Source organism: Salminus brasiliensis, chromosome 21 (genome assembly GCF_030463535.1).
Source record: "Salminus brasiliensis chromosome 21, fSalBra1.hap2, whole genome shotgun sequence".
NCBI lineage: Eukaryota > Metazoa > Chordata > Actinopteri > Characiformes > Bryconidae > Salminus > Salminus brasiliensis.
Window position 1 is genome coordinate 9,319,764 of NC_132898.1, and position 18,364 is coordinate 9,338,127.

At 39.5% G+C, this 18,364-nt stretch overlaps 2 protein-coding genes across 2 annotated transcripts in view; one reads left to right on the top strand and one right to left on the bottom strand.

The window, feature by feature from the left end:
• Positions 1 to 18,364, bottom strand: part of rnf207a (ring finger protein 207a) — a 43,998-nt gene that overhangs the window by 18,472 nt on the left and 7,162 nt on the right. The window contains exons 3-8 of the mRNA XM_072665498.1: positions 9,549 to 9,675; positions 7,862 to 8,006; positions 6,418 to 6,499; positions 6,235 to 6,310; positions 4,156 to 4,281; positions 2,567 to 2,613 (exon numbers count right to left, since the gene is read on the bottom strand). Coding sequence (XP_072521599.1) covers positions 2,567 to 2,613; positions 4,156 to 4,281; positions 6,235 to 6,310; positions 6,418 to 6,499; positions 7,862 to 8,006; positions 9,549 to 9,675 — 603 coding nt within the window. The remainder of the gene's footprint in view (positions 1 to 2,566; positions 2,614 to 4,155; positions 4,282 to 6,234; positions 6,311 to 6,417; positions 6,500 to 7,861; positions 8,007 to 9,548; positions 9,676 to 18,364) is intronic.
• The window catches only part of rpl22 (ribosomal protein L22), a 34,735-nt gene continuing 16,377 nt past the window's right edge, over positions 7 to 18,364 (top strand). The window contains exon 1 of the mRNA XM_072665500.1: positions 7 to 14. Within this exon, the coding sequence (XP_072521601.1) occupies positions 13 to 14 (2 nt within the window). The 5' untranslated portion in view covers positions 7 to 12. The remainder of the gene's footprint in view (positions 15 to 18,364) is intronic.

An 18,364-nucleotide genomic window follows, 5' to 3' on the forward strand; every position in this document is an offset into this window, starting at 1 on the left:
TAGGCTCTGTTTATGTTTTGTTTTTTTGTTTTTTGGGTCGTCAACACTGGGCAGCTGGGAAACACTTTCAGCTTGTGATTCAGAATCATTATACTGTTATATAAGCCCTCCTCTTTTAATCTTCAGCTTTTTTACAGACAAAGTGACAGAGCTTCCAGAACTTGCTGATCTTTCATTAAATCCATTCTTCCTTCTACCAGTGAAACGTTCCCCCTGCAACACAAGCCCAAAGCATAACTAATCCACCCAATGCTTAACAATTAGAGGTGTGTTCTTCTAATGAAACTACATTCTTTCTCCAAACATACCACAAGACGTTTTTCCAAAATGCATCAAACCTGTTTAGATGTTCTTCTGAAAATGCCTGATGCTGAATTTTGTGGTGCGGATACAGGAAAGGCTTTCTTCTGCTAACTCTTCCATGAACGTCATACAGTTATAATTGAAATTACTTAATCCATTAAAACCATTACAAATCAGTTTTATTAGCAAAATGCACAATCTTTCAGCTGTTTGCAATAAGTTCCATCAATTTAGATCAAAACAATTAATATAAGTTTAACTTTCTCCATATTCAACACAAACTGCCAGTTTTAATGACTAGCAGTCTCAGGATTATTCAGCTCCTTCAACAGGATGCCTCATAAGGCTTCATTTGTTGCATAAGGTGAGCCTGAAAGTAAAGGCACCAAAGTTTCTAAAGATACAGCTGGAGTTCACTAGTTCAAAGTTAGAGGAACACTGGCTGCTCTACCTGGACGTGGCAGAAAGAGCTATCTCTCCTTTTAATTAGGCTGTTATAGTCAGACCTGCCGGAGTCATCAGACACAATCTGATACTGCTTAACATTCTCTGCTCTTCATAAAATTCCTCTCAGAACTAACCCTCTCTTTTTACCTTCTCCGAATAAATGGCCACCCAGCCCGACCTGCTGGAAGATTGCCCGCTGAGGTCCCCTCTACCTGCGTCAAACCAGCTGCCACCTACCGGTCCAACCAGCAGGCCCCCCACCCACCACCACCCATAGCAGACCAGCGGCTCACCCACCTACCACTGCTACCTGTTTAATGACCATGTTAAAACCTTTAAAAAAAAATGGACTTGTAACTATCAGCCACTTGGACTCGTAACTATCTGCCACTATTAATATAAATTATTAACTATCTGTTGTACCTGGTTTGGTAATTTTTATCATTAATTAAATAGTTCTGACCAGAGGAGGATGGATCCCCCTTGTGAGTCTTGGTTCCTCCCAAGGTTTCTTCCTCCAGCTCTGAGGGAGTTTTTCCTTGCCACTGTTATTTTCTTTTTTCTTCTTTGTCTCTGTCTTTTAAAAATCTTTATTTATGTAAAGCTGCTTTGTGACGACAACAGTTGTAAAAAGCGCTATACAAATAAATCTGACTTGACTTGACTATCACAGACTGCCACCAGATTCCTTATGAAGGCCGGTGGCCAAAAATCCTCAAGTGACTGCAAAAGACCTTCAGCAAGTTTTGGTGGTAGCAGGTACTGACGTTTCAGTCTGCACAGTAAGGTGCATACACCTCTACTGACCCAAAAGTACAAGAAAAGCCGGTTCCAACTGTTCTGGGGCTGCTTTGCTTCCTCTGGCACTGAAAACATGCAGCGTGAGGAGGCCAAAATGGATTCCATCCAAGTATCAGGGAATTCTAGGAGAAAATGTCATGCCTTCTTTGAGGAAGCTGAAGCTTGGACATAATTGGACCTTCTAACAAGACCATGATCCCAAGCATACCTCAAAGTCCACCAAGGCTTGTTTTAGAATAAATCCTGGTCATCACAGTTGTCTGACTTAAACTGCACCGAAAATCTTTGGTTGGATTTGAAGAAGGTGGTTGCAGCACACAAACCCAAGAATATTAGTGAACTGTTGAGGAGTTATTGGCAGCTGCATTTCTGCAGGTGTCGCTGCACAGTAGAACAGGGCATCATCTTTCTGAATGCCTTTTACCATCAAATAGGGGTTCTGATTTGCCATCTTAGCAATCCTACAAGCAAGGAATCTACTCATTTAGCTATTGACACTTTTGACAAGGGGTGTCCAAACTTTTTCATGCCACTGTACGTGCATTTTCAAACATCTTTCTTTTCTATCTATCTTTTACACTCAATGCCTCTCTGTATTCTACAGTTTATTAGAATGTGCACATGCACAAACACACACTGAGTCAGTGATAGCAGTCAGACATAAATAGCCTTTAGCTAAATTCCTAGAAGACACAGCCACGGGGAGCTTCCAGGCAGTGAAGCGAGTGGGCTAGAGGACAAAGGCTTAAAAATCTCATTTAAAGAAGTCAATGAAATGTGACCTCCGAGCCTCTGCAGCTCACTGTAATACAACTTCATTGCCCTGCAGAAGGCATGCTCAGATGGACTATAACAAAAGCAAACACCAAAACATCTACAGAGCACCAAGTTTGAACTCTGAAAAGGACAAAGGCTAACACATTGCTCTGGCACTGTACTGTACTGGTATGATTTACAGTGAATGTGTATACTGTGTACAAGTAGTTTATGCTGCATGTTGGAGAACTTGGTTTACCTCTGGGCAGCTTTCACCAGAATCCGCTTCCTCTCTGCAAGCTTCTCCTTTATGTCAGATTAAAATAAATACAATTAGCTTTAAAAAAAAAATGTGATCACATGCCATAATATAAATGTATCCCCAATAAGGGTAATATGATAATGTCTGTCATTTGTTTCTGGAGTATGGATGCTATGTTATAGGGAATTAAAGAAGAAAGAATTGAATGCCTTATCAAACTGTTAGGAATATGCTGCCAGATTCTTGAGACATTCCTTAATGATGTTTTTACAGTAAGATAATGATTGGAAACATATTCTTAATCTCTTTCTGCAATCTCTTTCCCGTAGTGGCCATTCGGCTATTAGATTGAAAACTGTTTTCACTGCACTGTGTGCTGCCATGTTTTAATGCTGTAGAAAAGATGTAGGCTTTTGTTCTCGTTGGATGCGCTGTATTTTCCCCATGCTATGTGATGGTTCTCTAAAAATCTAAATCTGAAAGCTAATGTTACAGCAAACAAGGCCGGCAAAACCAATGTGGGTCCCTTTGGGAAACGGGTTAGCACACAGTTTTTTACAGACTGTAGTTGCCATTAAAAAAACATTATCCACTTAGCTCTGAGTTCTTTCCTCTTGGGCTTGGGGTGATGTAGTGATTTGTACTGGGCTGTTTAGCCAATGCATGCTTAGCGCTTAGCTTCAACATTATCCTAGCCGGCCCAGTTAACCAGATTCTACTGGACACAATCAAGGCTTTACAAAGTTAATACAACGCTAAAGCTGCAAACTGAAAGTTTGCAAAACTGCCAAAATCAAAAGTAAGAGGCAATAATAGTTGCAATTTGTTGCTGCCCAGGGGTGTATTTCACAAGACTGGCTTTCTCAGTTTAGCCAGAAAACATAAGCCCCTAGTTGTGCCTGTCCAATAGGAGAAGTGCTGAGGCACATTCCTATTGGACAATTCCAATATTTGGGTTTAAGGTATCTGGCTAACTGAGACTAGTTGAGTTAATTAAGTTATCTGGCTACAGAATCCATTAGGAATGTCCTCCCGTTATTCTCCCTTTAGACTCCTGGCTTAACTTATCTGACTAAACTGAGAGATCCTGCTTTGTAAAATACCCACTAGCTGAAATCTCTCCTCTAACTAATTGTGATGTCTATGTCTCTTCTACAATAAAGGTAAGGTCATTATAAAGGTAATTCATTAAAATGAGTCAATGCATTTAATATTTCTTATTACACATAAGATTAATCAACTTTCTATGTTATTTTATCATGGGAGATTGTCTACTTTATTGGCTAATATTGTCAATCAGCTAATTAAATATAATGTTTGTTTTAGGAAACTGGACGGAATTAGTGTTTAAATAATCTGAGAATATTATTTATCTTGAGTAGATATTTGTTATGTGTGTAGTGTAAGTGTATGTGTGTGTGCTTTTTTTTTTTTTTTTTTTTTTTTTTTTTACAGGGAAGCCCCTTCATTATCATAGCATATATTTAATGATCACTGTACATGAACCTCATACCATATCTGACAGAAACCCGCCACATTGTTATATATATGTGCTGTGTGCGCCCTCTGCTGGTGAGGGCTCTGACCTGCATGCTGTTGAACAGGGTGCAAATCGCACTCTCCTCCTCTTCAACATTAGCACGCACTTCACCAAGCATGGCTTTGAGCAGCATGATGGCCTCACGCGCAGACGTCTGGAGCTCCTTCACTGCCTGTGTGCAAATCATACAGGTTACATCCTCCTGCCCTGAGCACTGCAGTATGTGCACTTCTTTTACAGTGTCTACAATTACACAAGTATGACTCTATACCTCCCTATTCTAGAGAAACCTACCAAGTCAGAATTGTTCACAGTGGTGATGTAATGCGTCTGAAAGCTCCCTTATGAAACGTTATTGATATGCTGCTTGATTTATGAGATATTGCTTAATGATTTTTACAATAGGATGTTGGTCTAAACCATATTTTTACCTCTTTCTGTAGACCCCCTATTGCCATTGGGACAGCAGGATGAAAATATTCTGCTTAAATGTGTCAGTTAGTGGTTTAAATCATGCATGCTTGCACTACACGTGGTAAAATTTCAGTAAGTTGTATAAAAGCTGTTGTTGGATGTGCAAGCTCATCCTGAGCAATGTTTACACCTGTAAGTGCTTTAAAAATAATCAGAATAAACATAAAATATGTGATAAACATGTGTTCCTAATTAATTGTTTGCATTCAAATTCTGTGTTTTTTGGCTTTGTGAAGCTAATGGAAAGGTTCCATGCTGTATGTGCACAGCCATCAACCTTAATTTCAAGAGTGTTCAATGTCAGAAACCCCATCAGCGTATTCCTTTAATGCCATAGAAGACATTTTGGTTCATTAAGGAATCATTTAATGGCAATTAATTAAAGCCATGGTTTTCAAAGCAGGCCAGGGTCCATGATGTATAGCCAGGGGTCAGTAATTTCTTTCAAAGCCTAAACAAACCTGAGCCAAAAGACAGATATGATGTATATGATGTGAGATCAACTGAAATCAACTGAAGTTCAACTACAAGGACGACTAAATAGAAGTCTTGGTAGAACAGTGGCAGTAGACCAAACTTGAGGATCTACAAAAGTAATTGATTATGGACACTATTAGAGAGCAAGAAAAGCCATATCCTCACATCTGCAGAAGAACTAATGCTGCTACCATGTAAGTATGATGGTTTTGGTGTGAAATGTAAACAGCTGGATTCTACTAATGAACCCAGATTATTTTTTTCAGTGGTTGCACAGTTTAAGCAATTGCCAGGTGGTTGCTAGGTGTTTGCCAGGCAATTGCAATGGTATTCTATTTGCATAAACATTTAACAATTGTTTTTATTTATAAAATATAAACATTGTATGTAAAATAAATATGAAAATATGGATTTGTTCTCCTTAGGAAAGGGTCCCTTCCTGCAGAAAGGATGACAATCCCTGCTTTAAAGCAGCATTATGTGAGAATTGCTATTTTTTGCTCTTGGGCTCCCCCTACAGTTGGGAGGTGTAATTAGTAGTTTAGTCAACCATTTGTAATAATAAACACACTTTAATTTCTGGATGAGCTGAAAGATACAGAACCAGTATGGTAAGTGAAAGAAGCATGTGGACTGACGTGGTATAGTAATATTACAGGATTTCACACGAATATGACTCGCTGATACACAACGTTATGCAGTTCTTGTGAGAGCTGACGTTCACTAAACTTACATAGTGAAGTAAGCAGTGTGCCAAGCCCAGAGTAGCAACAACAGAAACACTATTCTCTCCTTTTACAAGTCAGTGCAGCGTCACAATGATTTTAAAGCTTTTATAATGCAACTTTAAAGACACATTATTGTGAACATGAATGGCCTTTTTAATGCTTTTTAATTCATAGTACTGTACAGCCAAGCCATGACCTATTTTGTAACCTTTCTTTTCAACAGGGTGAGGCAAGTGGGGCAAGTGAAAAAAAGGCATTTGTACAATTCTAATTGGTGGGGCTTAAGCACCCTCATGCCCAGTGCACGTCAGAGTGCACTGCTGTTTGCCTTCACTTCAGAGAACGGCACTGGTGGCACTCAAAACGAGGGCCATTCTGTGCAGATAACCTGAAGTGGCTCTTAGTTGTTCAGAAATGTTAACAACCATAGTCCGTAATGCTCTTACCAGCACAGCCTGGTCCAGTATCTCACAGCCCTGAGCGTATGCGGTCTCGATGTCTATGCAGTGCATGCGGCTTTCCCTGTGTCAAAGAGGTTGTGTTATCAGAACTACCAGACGTCAGAGGTCACATCTTCAGTAGCACGCTGAGAGGTAGATTGTATATTTGGTAGGTTTCAAGACTCTTACACTGGCATGTCTCTGAAGCACTTGATGCACAGCATGGATTTCTTCTCTGTTGAGAACATGATGTAAAGCTCCTCATGAAGAGCTGCAGTGTAAAAGAAACATCAACAGAATGTTAAAAACATACAAGCGCTTTTCTTAAAGTGTTAGGCATAGTTTTGTATGCAACACTGTAGTGGATGGATTTCTTACCTTAGAATAAACTGCAGTTCTTATCTACTGTACAGACTCTAAAGAGGCTGGGCTGGGTTTAGACCAACAACACCACCTGCTTTTAAACCAATTTATTAATGCTATTTCAGTAATCAGTGTGACTTTGACAACTTAACCTGTGGCACATTTACCTGCAGGTCCAGTAAAAACATTTTTAGGATTGTTGGAGACTTCTTTACATATATTGCAGTCTGTCTTAGACTTGTTAGGACAGCCTGACCTGGCCATGTTGGCAGATGTTTCCCTATAAATTATTTTATCAGCAGCTGATGTGCTTTACCTGATTCTAATTTTAGGTAGTAATAAATGGGGGGGTCCTAAGCTTTCCTCTTAAGAAAATTGCATTTCATTGCATGGCTCTGTTTGTGTCTTCTCAGCTCAACCCTCTCCTGTTCATTAGTGTTTCCACCTGTCCCTCCTCTGTAGCCACGCCCCCGTATTATTCCCAGGTGTTCCTCATTGTCTCTCTGTACAAGAACTGCTTTGTTTTAGCCTGCCTTTGTCTGGTCTTGTGTTTTAACACGTTTCCACAGCAGTTTGTGGTTTGTTTCTTTATTAGTCTTAGTAGTAGTGTTTTTTTTTGTCCTGTTTATCCTGCCCGTTTGTTTGGTTTGTTAGTTTTAGTGTTTAGATTATTTTCCCAGTCTATGTTCCTTTTGTAGTATGTTTGCTTTGTTTAGTTTTCCTTGTTTTTGCTCTGTTTTGGTTTTGTTTAATACATACCTGCGACTATATTTGCCTCCACCTCTGAGCTCAACAAACTGTAACACATATGTTTGAATATGTAAAATATGTATATGTGTATAAACATGTGTATAAACATGTTCCATCAGCAGTTTTCCAATCTGCTGATGGAACATGTTTATAACCCTAAATGATAATGAAACATTTTTACCATCACTGTAGGCAGTAGAGTGGAAAAGGTCCTATATTGATAATATAACCATATGAAATACTTACTGGCCTTTTCATGTGGTATACCAGACTGTAGGCATGTAATTACTACTGCAGCCCATTGATATACAGGGTAGAAAATGAGTGCTACAAAGTGGAATCCATTTGCCGCTGCAGTCACTAACTGTAAACCTACACCAGATAAGCATTTTATGTGGTGTTTCAGTTTTTTTACCCACTTCTCACAGTGCTGGTCTATATGGACTGACTTATAATCAAATTAAATTATTTAAATTGAATTAAAAAAGCTTTAAGGAGGGAACTGATGTGTTGAACTCACGACACTTCCTGTGGCCCTCTTTGGCACGTTTGGTAAGAGAAACGATTTCATGGCTGGAGAACATCCTGGCTTTATGTGTTACTTCTCTGCAAGGCCCACACAATGGCTGGCTACAGGTGTTACAGTAATACATCGCCACAGTATCCTGGAAAAATACACACATACACACGCAAAACAGCTTCATTCGAAAACTCAGGCCTGGTGGAGTGAAAACTCAGGCTGTGTCATGAATTGCAAAGGTACAGCACTCCGCAAAAGTTACACAACACCCTTTATTCACTTAACTTCCAGTCAAAAACGACCTTTAAGCACAGTTTAGTCATTTCTAAGGAGAGATTTCTGCCGTTACTATATCGAAGAAGAAAAATGACTTGCATAAGAAAAGTCTAACGAAAATTTTAAAACGTCTTTCAAAGATACAGAGAAAATGGGACCCCTTACAACCTTGCAAGATCTGGTAGAATAAAAAACGATCCTCTCTGATGAACAAAACTTAAAAGAGAGAGAGGAGGAAATCAAGCTCCACTCTTGCTTCAAATCTAAAAACATCCACAGGTGTTTGTGTCCATTTTTTCCACTGAGAAGACCACTCAACACTGTAGGTGTGATGCGGAACAAAGAAAAGCTCAAGAAAGATAACGAATAAAAAAAATTTGATCAAATCAAAAGTTGCTGGTGTTTTCGAAACGGTGGACTGGCCACCACAGAGTTCAGACCTGTCAACTTCAACTTCAGAGCTGAGAAAAAAATCTCCTAAGTCTTCTCTCTAAGTCTCCTAAAAAAGGATGGAAGCTGCAACAAAGGTAAAGAATGAATTTCTGAAATTAGATATCATAGTAATCATAGTTAACCCCTGTTTTGGTAAATTAGGTGAGTTGGTGATGGAATTAAGCACATCTACATGCTAGCTGAGTGCATCCAAGAGAAATCTGGGAACAAGCTTCTTACTACTCACATGATCTCAACTACTTATGCGTAGTAGCAGTTTCTATAATGAGACATTCTGGACTGATTGATTTAGTTTAGTTGAGACTTTTCTTTTAATGTTTTAAAGTGTTTAATATTTTATAATCCAGCCCTTCCTGATCAATCAGCTCTCAGCTCCTTCAAAATGGTAGGGTGCTCTGAACACTGTGGTTAAAACAAAGACTCGGGACTGAATTGGAGATGCCTGGATCGGATCAGGACTCAATATGACACATCTTTTATTTGCCAAGATAAATGGTTTTAAATAATTGATCCAAGTGCCTGAAACATCTGCATAGTACAGTCTGTTTTTATGTTAATTCTGAAAAATGAACTTGTATTTAATGGCTGTTTTGACTGGAAATAAAATTGTAAAAAGTTTTTCACTTGTGAGAGGTCCTCTCAGTAGGGCTGCACAATATTAGGAAAAAATGATATTGTGATATTTTGTTGATCTACAATATATATATTGTGATATTTAAAAAGACAGGGTATTTCACTAGTTTTCTCCAGAAGTAAATGTTCCAACATGTCGTGATATTTACAAGATGATGTGTTTATTAATTTGCCTTATGTGACATTGCATGTCCTGCGATGTGACTATTACGCATTCACATGCTGCAATGCTGATGCTGAAACAATATATTGTGCAGCCCTACATCACAGAATGTCTTTTATCTTGTGTCCATGTGTATTTGTTACATTATCCTGTCTAGTGTACCTGTGCTTTGTATTCCAGATCACAGTTAGAACACTGCACCACACTGTCAGTAGTGTTGTCCACAAGAAACTTCAGCAAGCGGTCCTCAGGGGGGAGGCCATTTGTCCCCTTTACCACAGAGGGATATCTGAAGAAGAAACACACACCTATACACACTAAACAAACTCCTGGCTACCAGACATAAATATTTCACTGGTCACATCTTGAGGTCCACCTGTCTTATAGCATCACTATGTAGATATACATATTACAGACTGCAGTACAGTTACATACACCAACTGTCAACTGCTCTTTATGCCATCCATGACCACAAGACCACTGTTGTTTAGATATTATTTGGATGGTACACCATTCTCAGCACAGTAGTGGCACCGACATGATATCATCAATACGGGTACAGTGGTTGCTGAGCTAAGAGTGTTCCACAACCCAAAATTATCCAGCCAAGAATAGCTCCATGGTGGAAAACTGACCAAGAGGATGACTAAAGCAGACTGTGCATTACAGTTTCTAACTGTACACCAGCCAGGTGGAGCTACAAGATAGAGGTTTCCAATAAACTGGCCTGTGACTGTATGTATGTTTAGCTCAGTTGTATCCCTGAGAGGGCGCTTCATCACAATGAAAGTACAGAGAGTACTGAACCCTGCCCCTAACTCCAAAGACTTATATCTCTTCTAACTATACTGTACATATCAAAAGCACAGTCACAGTGCTTTCCAAATGTGAATACATACTTCAGTAATTGATTGATTAGTTAATACATCATTTAAAAAAAGTCTGTGCACCCCTGGTAACATTCTAATTTCTGTATGAACATATATTACAGTACTGTGTTAGAAAAATGTCATATGCCATCTAAGAGGTGTAAAACATAGGTAAGGCTATTCATTTACAAGATGCTATCATATTAATAAATAGAAATAAACAAAACACTGTGATTAAATATGTGAGTGTGTCATCTTAAAGCAACTCCATGTAGTAATGTTACCTTAAAATATCAATTTCGAAATCATTCTGATACTCTGCTTATTTGAACAGGCAAAATGTAATCTTTGTCATTGCCACTCAGGGCCGAAAGACTGCTACTAAACTACAGACCTTTGGTGGCGCTGTAGAAGACCTCTTGACAGTACTGGATAATCTTGGACTAACCTTGTTTGTCCACATGGTTCTTTCACTTCAGAGGTGAGTTCTGTATTTCTCAGCTTATCAGCAAATACACGTTTATAACTGTCCATCAAGGGGGCCCGAAGCATGATTGTGTATTTACTGCAGTGGAGTAGAAGTGAACCTTCCCCAACTGTAGGGGGCGCCAATGAGCAAAACATCAGTTCTTCCATAATGCGGTTTAACTATTTCTAAAGTTCTCCTCAAGGAAGGCCAGTATTATTAGTGACCATCCAGCATAAAGGCCTATTTTCCCCTGCAGGGCCAAATGGTTACAAAATTAACTAGTCAATGCTAGCTAATTTTGTAGCTAACTTACTTAAACTGTAATTTATCTGTTAATCTCATATATAAATACCTAGGTTTTCATAGATGTAGTATACCAATTAATGTTGGAATTTACTTAAACAGGTTTGATGAGAGTGTGTGGCTACTTTGGCATGTAGGTAGCACAATGCTAATGGAAATCTATAGCCATCCTACATAGCTAAAGATGATATACAGTAGCTGTATCCCAGTACTGTAGCTGACTCAAGTATGCTAAACTTATGATACAGTGTTACGAGTGTACTTGGCACATTAATGATCAGTGCATGTGAAGAGTGATACAATGGAATGACTGTTCTTGTACTTATTACTTATTATTACTTATTGCAGTCTCCGCCATTTTCTGTTCTGGAAATATAAATACCCTGGATCTTGCAGCACAAAGGTGATGCAAATATGGATCCATAAAGCAGATTCTAACATCGCTAAGCCCTTCCACCAAACGATTCTGTGGCCAAGTACAGTCAACCAACCATTCTAAGAAAACCAGGCTCAGCCCAGCTTGTAATTTATTCTGTGCAGAATCATGTCCATGTGAAAAAGCCACTGAAATGGTTACCCTCCATGCTAGTGCATCTTATCAGTCCTTCATTAAAGTTAAATCAGGTGAGCTGCTGGTGGAACTGAATCTATTCAGTGTTTGAAGTTCACAGGGAAGTCAACAACCAAACCTGTGCGTTTTTTCCTTACATATTCATGAATTTACATACTGTTCAATTGCCCCTTTTTTCTGAACAATGGCTAACAAGAGAGGGAAAAAAACTTGTGCTTCTACTAATGACCCCAATATGTCCACTCTGCCCCTCCCTGCTGTTCCCTATTTATCTTGCTTTCATAGCAACAGGCTACTGTGTGCCACTAACTGGAGTATGGGATTGGACGGATGTAAAAAGCAGCTGTTTGCTGGGGGCAAAAGGTTCACACTTTTATTCTAGTCTTAATTATAGGTTATACTGCTAAACCAAAAACATACATATCAAAAGCTACAACGGTCAATTATTACAGCTTTTCATAAGGTTTTAGTTAAAAACTGATTAAAGCCCTATTCTTGCACTTGTAAGTTGGGTGACACTTAAAATGCTTCTAGCCATATATGAAAACTGTGACAGCTGGACAGTAGACCAGCAAAACCTGACCCTTTATACTTTCCATGCTCCAGCCTCTACTGGACAGCAGACAAATATAGCACCATATGTCTCTGCTGATATAATACCAGCTGCCCAAAAGATGATTTTACAGCAGGTTGAGCAATTTCCCCCTAATCACACACTTGCCTCAAACTGTGTGTTAACTGGCAGTCAAGTCATCTTAAGACTTGTACATCACACTGTTACCTAAAAAAAGAAGATGTATACTGTAAAATAGCCACTCTGGTTTACCTAAAATTAGTTCATGAGGTAATTTGTAGGGTTATTTACATCAAATAAGCTGATGAACTGCCCAAAGAAGCCATGTATGATCCACTTCTTTAACATGTCCAACTATTATTACACAGGCTAATATACAGTGGGGAAAAAAGTATTTAATCAGTCACCAATTGTGCAAGTTCTCCCACTTAAAAAGATGAGAGAGGCCCTGTAATTGACACCATAGGTAGACCTCAACTATGAGAGACAAAATGAGAAATTAAAATTCTGAAAATCACATTGTCTGATTTTTAAAGAATTTATTTGCAAATAATGGTGGAAAATAAGTATTCAATAACAAAAGTTAATCTCAATTAATCTCAGTTAATCTCACTTTGTTATATATCCTTTGTTGGCAATGACAGAGGTCAAACGTTTTCGGTAAGTCTTTACAAGGCTGGCACACACCTTTGCTGGTATGTTGGCCCATTCCTCCATGCAGATCTCCTCTAGAGCAGTGATGTTTTGGGGCTGTTGGCTGGCAACACAGACTTTCAACTCCCTCCAAAGGTTTTCTATGGGGTTGAGATCTGGAGACTGGCTAGGCCACTCCAGGACCTTGAAATGCTTCTTACGAAGCCACTCCTTTGTTGCCCTGGCAGTGTGCTTGGGATCATTGTCATGCTGAAAGACCCAGCCACGTTTCATCTTCAATGCCCTTGCTGATGGAAGGAGGTTTGCACTCAAAATCTCACAATACATGGCCCTATTCATTCTTTCATGTACACAGACCAGTCGTCCTAGTCCCTTTGCAGAGAAACAGCCCCAAAGCATGATGTTGCCACCCCCATGCTTCACAGTTGGCATGGTGTTTTTGGATGCAACTCAGCATTCACTCTCCTCCAAACACAACGAGTTGTGTTTGTACCAAACAGTTCTACTTTGGTTTCATCTGACCATAAGACATTCTCCCAATACTCTTACGGAACATTCAAATGCTCTCTAGCAAACTTCAGACACGCCCGGATATGTACTGGTTTAAGCAGGGGAACAGGTCTGGCACTGTCCCCTGGCGGCGTAGTGTGTTACTGACGGTAGCCTTTGTAACGTTGGTCCCAGCTTCCTGCAGGTCATTCACTAGGTCCCCCCGTGTGGTTCTGGGATTTTTGCTCACCGTTCTTGTGATCATTTTGACCCCACGGGCTGAGATCTTGCGTGGAGCCCCTAATCGAGGGAGATTCGCAGTGGTCTTGTAGGTCTCCCATTTTCTGATTATTGCTCCCACAGTAGATTTCTTCACACCAGGCTGCTTGCCTATTGCAGATTCAGTCTTCCCAGCCTGGTGCAGGTCTACAATTTTGTTTCTGGTGTCCTTCAACAGCTCTATGGTCTTCACCATAGTGGAGTTTGGAGTGTGACTGTTTGAGGTTGTGGGCAGGTGTCTTTTATACTGTTAACGAGTTCAAACAGGTGGCATTAATACAGGTAATGAGTGGAGGACAGAGAAACCTCTTAAAGAAGAAGTTACAGGTCTGTGACAGCCAGAAATCTTGTTTGTTTATAGGTGACCAAATACTTATTTTCCACCATTATTTGCAAATAAATTCTTTAAAAATCAGACAATGTGATTTTCTGATTGTTTTTTCTCATTTTGTCTCTCATAGTTGAGGTCTACCTATGATGTCAATTACAGGCCTCTCTCATCTTTTTAAGTGGGAGAACTTGCACAATTGGTGACTGACTAAATACTTTTTCCCCACTGTATTAGAGGATTACTGTGAAGTGGACTATACTGGGAATTCAGACATTTTAAGTGCGATCCTAAAATCATAGGTAGTGAAAGCACTCAGTTTAAAGGGAAATTCAAACTTTGAGTAATGAGTAACGGTTTAGGAAGTTGACCCATCAGTCATCAGGTGTCCTGGGGGTTACAGCAACTGGTGTATTATCTGAGAGCAGCATACAGAGTAATACAACTCAATGTATTACTCCAGGTGAACGAGGTGAGATACATGAACTCTTCTCTCACAGTAACATAAAAAATATATCTGATTTTGGCATATACTAGCTAGGTAGGAAATGTTAGTGTTTGTTAAAATCATTGGTAAAGATTCATCTTGAAATATTAGCTCATATCCCCACCATTTCTGTCTGTCCTAGTGATGCAACTCACATAAACGAACCTGCAGTATTGAGGTGGCTAAATAATGGAAGAACTAAATAAAAATAATGAGACAAACTGTCAAATAAATTATATAAATATCATTTGATTCTCCACACACAGCAGTGCCCTACATAATATCCTGATAATAATGTGGTATAATAACGTGATCTCAGCTAAGGGAATTTTAGTTGGTTAAATCCTTTCATTGTGAATGCCCTGCAAGGTCATCACGTCAAAGACCACAATCTTTGACTGTGCCTTAGCATTCTAAAGGAACTATCAAACTGCAGCTGTGTATAATCATGTATGTAATATGGGAATACATGTGATTTTATGGACATAGAGCAGATTTGTGTAGAGTTTACATTGAGTTGTATTACTCTGAATGCTGCTCTCAGATCATGTGCCAGTTGTTTTAACCCTTAAGACATGCAATGACTTGGGTCAACTTTCTAAACCGTTACTCACTACTCCCTACAAAGTTTGAATTTGTCTTTGAACTGAGTGCTTTCACTCCCTTTGATTTTAAAATCTCACTTAAAATGTCTGAATTGCCAGTATAGTCCACTTCACAGGGAACAACGAGGGTTTGGAATGCCCCTCATGTAATCCTCTAATATATCAGCCTGTGTAATGGTAGTTGGACATGTTAAAGAACTGGATCCAGAGAGAATTAAAGCTATATTTAGCAATACTTTGAGAGCCATCACACCAACAGCCACAAGCCAACTCATTTAAACTGCGGTTTCAGAAGCCAAAGGTCAGGATGACAGCCAATAGTGATCTGTATGAGGAGTGTGTGAATGCATTGTGGGGTGCAAGGAGTACATGGTGCACAATGATGAACTGCTCATAAAAGTTTCACTCCTTAGAAACTGCAATGTTCTGATAGCAGGATCTACTTCCGTTTTCTGCGGTCCAATCAACTGACAACAGAATCAGACAACAGCAGGCTAAAGGCTGCTTCACAGAGTGCAGACACTGCACCTGTCAAGTTTTGCTACCTTGTTGAAGCATGCTACCATAGGATATATCGTCGCTGTACAATGAAAAACATGTGTCTCTTCAAAATGCTGACTTCACAGCAGTTTTGGTCTTGTCTACAGTATTATTGGTCTAGTCATCAGAAATTATTTACACAGTGTACAGAGCAGCTACAGGCTTCAAACAATAGGGAAATCTAAAAATGGACAAAAAAGGAGATACATGCTTGTCATTGGACAACAGCAATATTAGTAACTCAATAGGTAGGATTTTAATAAGCTTTTAGCTATGATCTGTAAGCTAATAGCATATTAGCAGAGAATAATCACAGCAGCAGTATAGGAAAGATATTTGGATAGCATAAATCACCATATCAGGGTAAATATCACGGTAAATGAGAAGATTAAAAAATCATTTTTTGATATTTTTTATGCATTTTAAGCTTCAGCTTATCTTTTAGCAGTAAGCTCAGGTTGTATGATTGTATGAAAAACACACAAAAACATTCAGGATTGTGGATCCATGCAAGCAGGACATGTCGATGGGTAGCACAAACCGGCAGAACACGTGTACATCCACATTGCTCGATATTCATTCCTAATACGACAGTGAAAACTGTCCGTGTATGGACGAGTGAGTGGACTGAAAAATGTGTTCACTCTGCCTGAGAGACGCACAAAGCCATGGTGGTCAGCCATTGTAGCCATTGTGAACAGTGGAAAAGTGAGGCGCCACTATGAGACCAAACATGCAACCTTAACCATAACTAACGTTAACCACAGAACACGGAGGTACAAACCACACCAATCAACCAGCTGAAATGACTATACCAAGCCACAGCAGCCCCGCAGCACACTGTGCAGTGTCTGCGACTGGTCATTTCCCCTGTTGTTTCCAAGTTGACTTAATAATAGAAACATGGTGTGTTGTGCACATACCCTATGTCCAAATATTTGTGGACACCCATTTAAATGAATGTATTCAAATAAGTTGCACCCATTGCTGACACAGATGTGCACAACACAGCCTTTCTAGTCACTGTACAGAAGTACTGCCAATAGAAGACTCTCTGGAGCTGAAGAACATGAACCTATTAGTACCATACCTAATGCCAGACATGGGCTAAAGGGGTATAAAGCCCCCCAGCAAGGTGTGGAGCAGTGGAACTGTGTTCTCTGGAATGATGGATGGTGCTCTATCCAATACTTTGGGGATGAGCTGGGGAGTTAAGAATGAGGTGGGGAGGTGATCATCCAACATCCTGACCTCACGAACACTCTTGTAACTGAATGCAATTTCATTTTTCACAGCAGTGCTCCAAAATCTAGGGAAAAGCCTTCTCTGGATAGTAGAGACAATCACTCCAACAAAGGCAGGAAAAACTCTTTTTTGATCCTTGATTTCACAAGAAATAATTAATGATCAGGTGTCTCAATACTTTTGTCCATACAGTATAGTTCTGAATTTTTTAATGGTCATCAGCTTTGTTTTGTCCTTTGTGAAATGTATGAGATTTATATTGCTCACTTGTCCTCAATGGACCTTCGACCCAGTGGAAATGTGGTATATGAACGTGCAAGAGACATATTTGAGTAACCCTGATACCCCACCGGCAGCAATATCCCAGATAACATGCCCATGTGGGTCCTGTATGGGTAGCCCAACTAGAAAGTTTTTTTTACTGGTACCATGTTGGCCCCATATATGTAACAACGATGTGGCCCATTTGGGAAGCCCAGCTGGGTCCCAGTAATACAGGTACAAACCCAGATGCAAACAGTTTCTTATGAAATTAAGGGTTAAAAAAAGAGGTTATTCTGCTTATGTTGATGTAACTGTCTCTCTAAGGATTTGATTGCATTTTGCAACAAAAGTGTAAGTGAGGTCACCATCCCACTTCATCCCCAACTCCCCAGCTCATCCCAAAAATATTGGGTAGAATACCATCCTTCTAGAGAACACAGTTCCACTGCCCCACAGCTCAATGCCCACAACCCTGTCATCAATAATCCGGAGCTCTAACTGCTGAGCCACCACTGCCCCACTTTAAGCTACATTAGTCTCATAGGTCCAGTGTAAAAAAACACATTTCAGAACATATCTAATCAATTAATCCACTACATTTACAATACATTACATGTTAAAATACATTGGCATTCGTGGCGTCTGGCAGACATTGTGTGACTTACAGTTTAATCATGTTACAGAGGTAGGCTAATTTGGTAGGCTCAATTGATTTTCACATCTTTTAATGCTTTTGTGGTCATCCTTGCTGAAGGATGACAAACCACAAAGTGATATGACTGCTACAGCCAGAATTATTTTGGTGTAGCTTACTGACATCTAAATGATGTGCAGCAACATTTGCATGCATGTAGCAATATTAGTATTATGGCTCTTAAACCCTTAAACCTAATTAGAGAATCCAGTGATGTACAGTGGAAAGATGTACACAGGACAGAACGTACAGGGTCCTGAACATACTTATTTACCACATAATGTGACAGATTTGTTTTATTGAAAACCCCATTTTTGCAACTGAAAATCGAGGCCCGGAGTATCAAATATAGGCATATACACACCTTAAAGGCACTTAAATATGTAAAATATCAAATCCAGCCTGTTAAATTCTAAGGGACAAAGACAGGGAGAAAACGGCCATGTAAAGAGAATTAAAACTTTTTTGCTACTGGCACATTAATGTAAACTATTCAAATTAAAAAGCGATTGATTGTATCAAACTATGCCTCAACCAGAACAATCCAGTTCCAACAGCAGCCAAATGTGTCCATAACATTCCCATACATGACCAGCACCAGGCCACC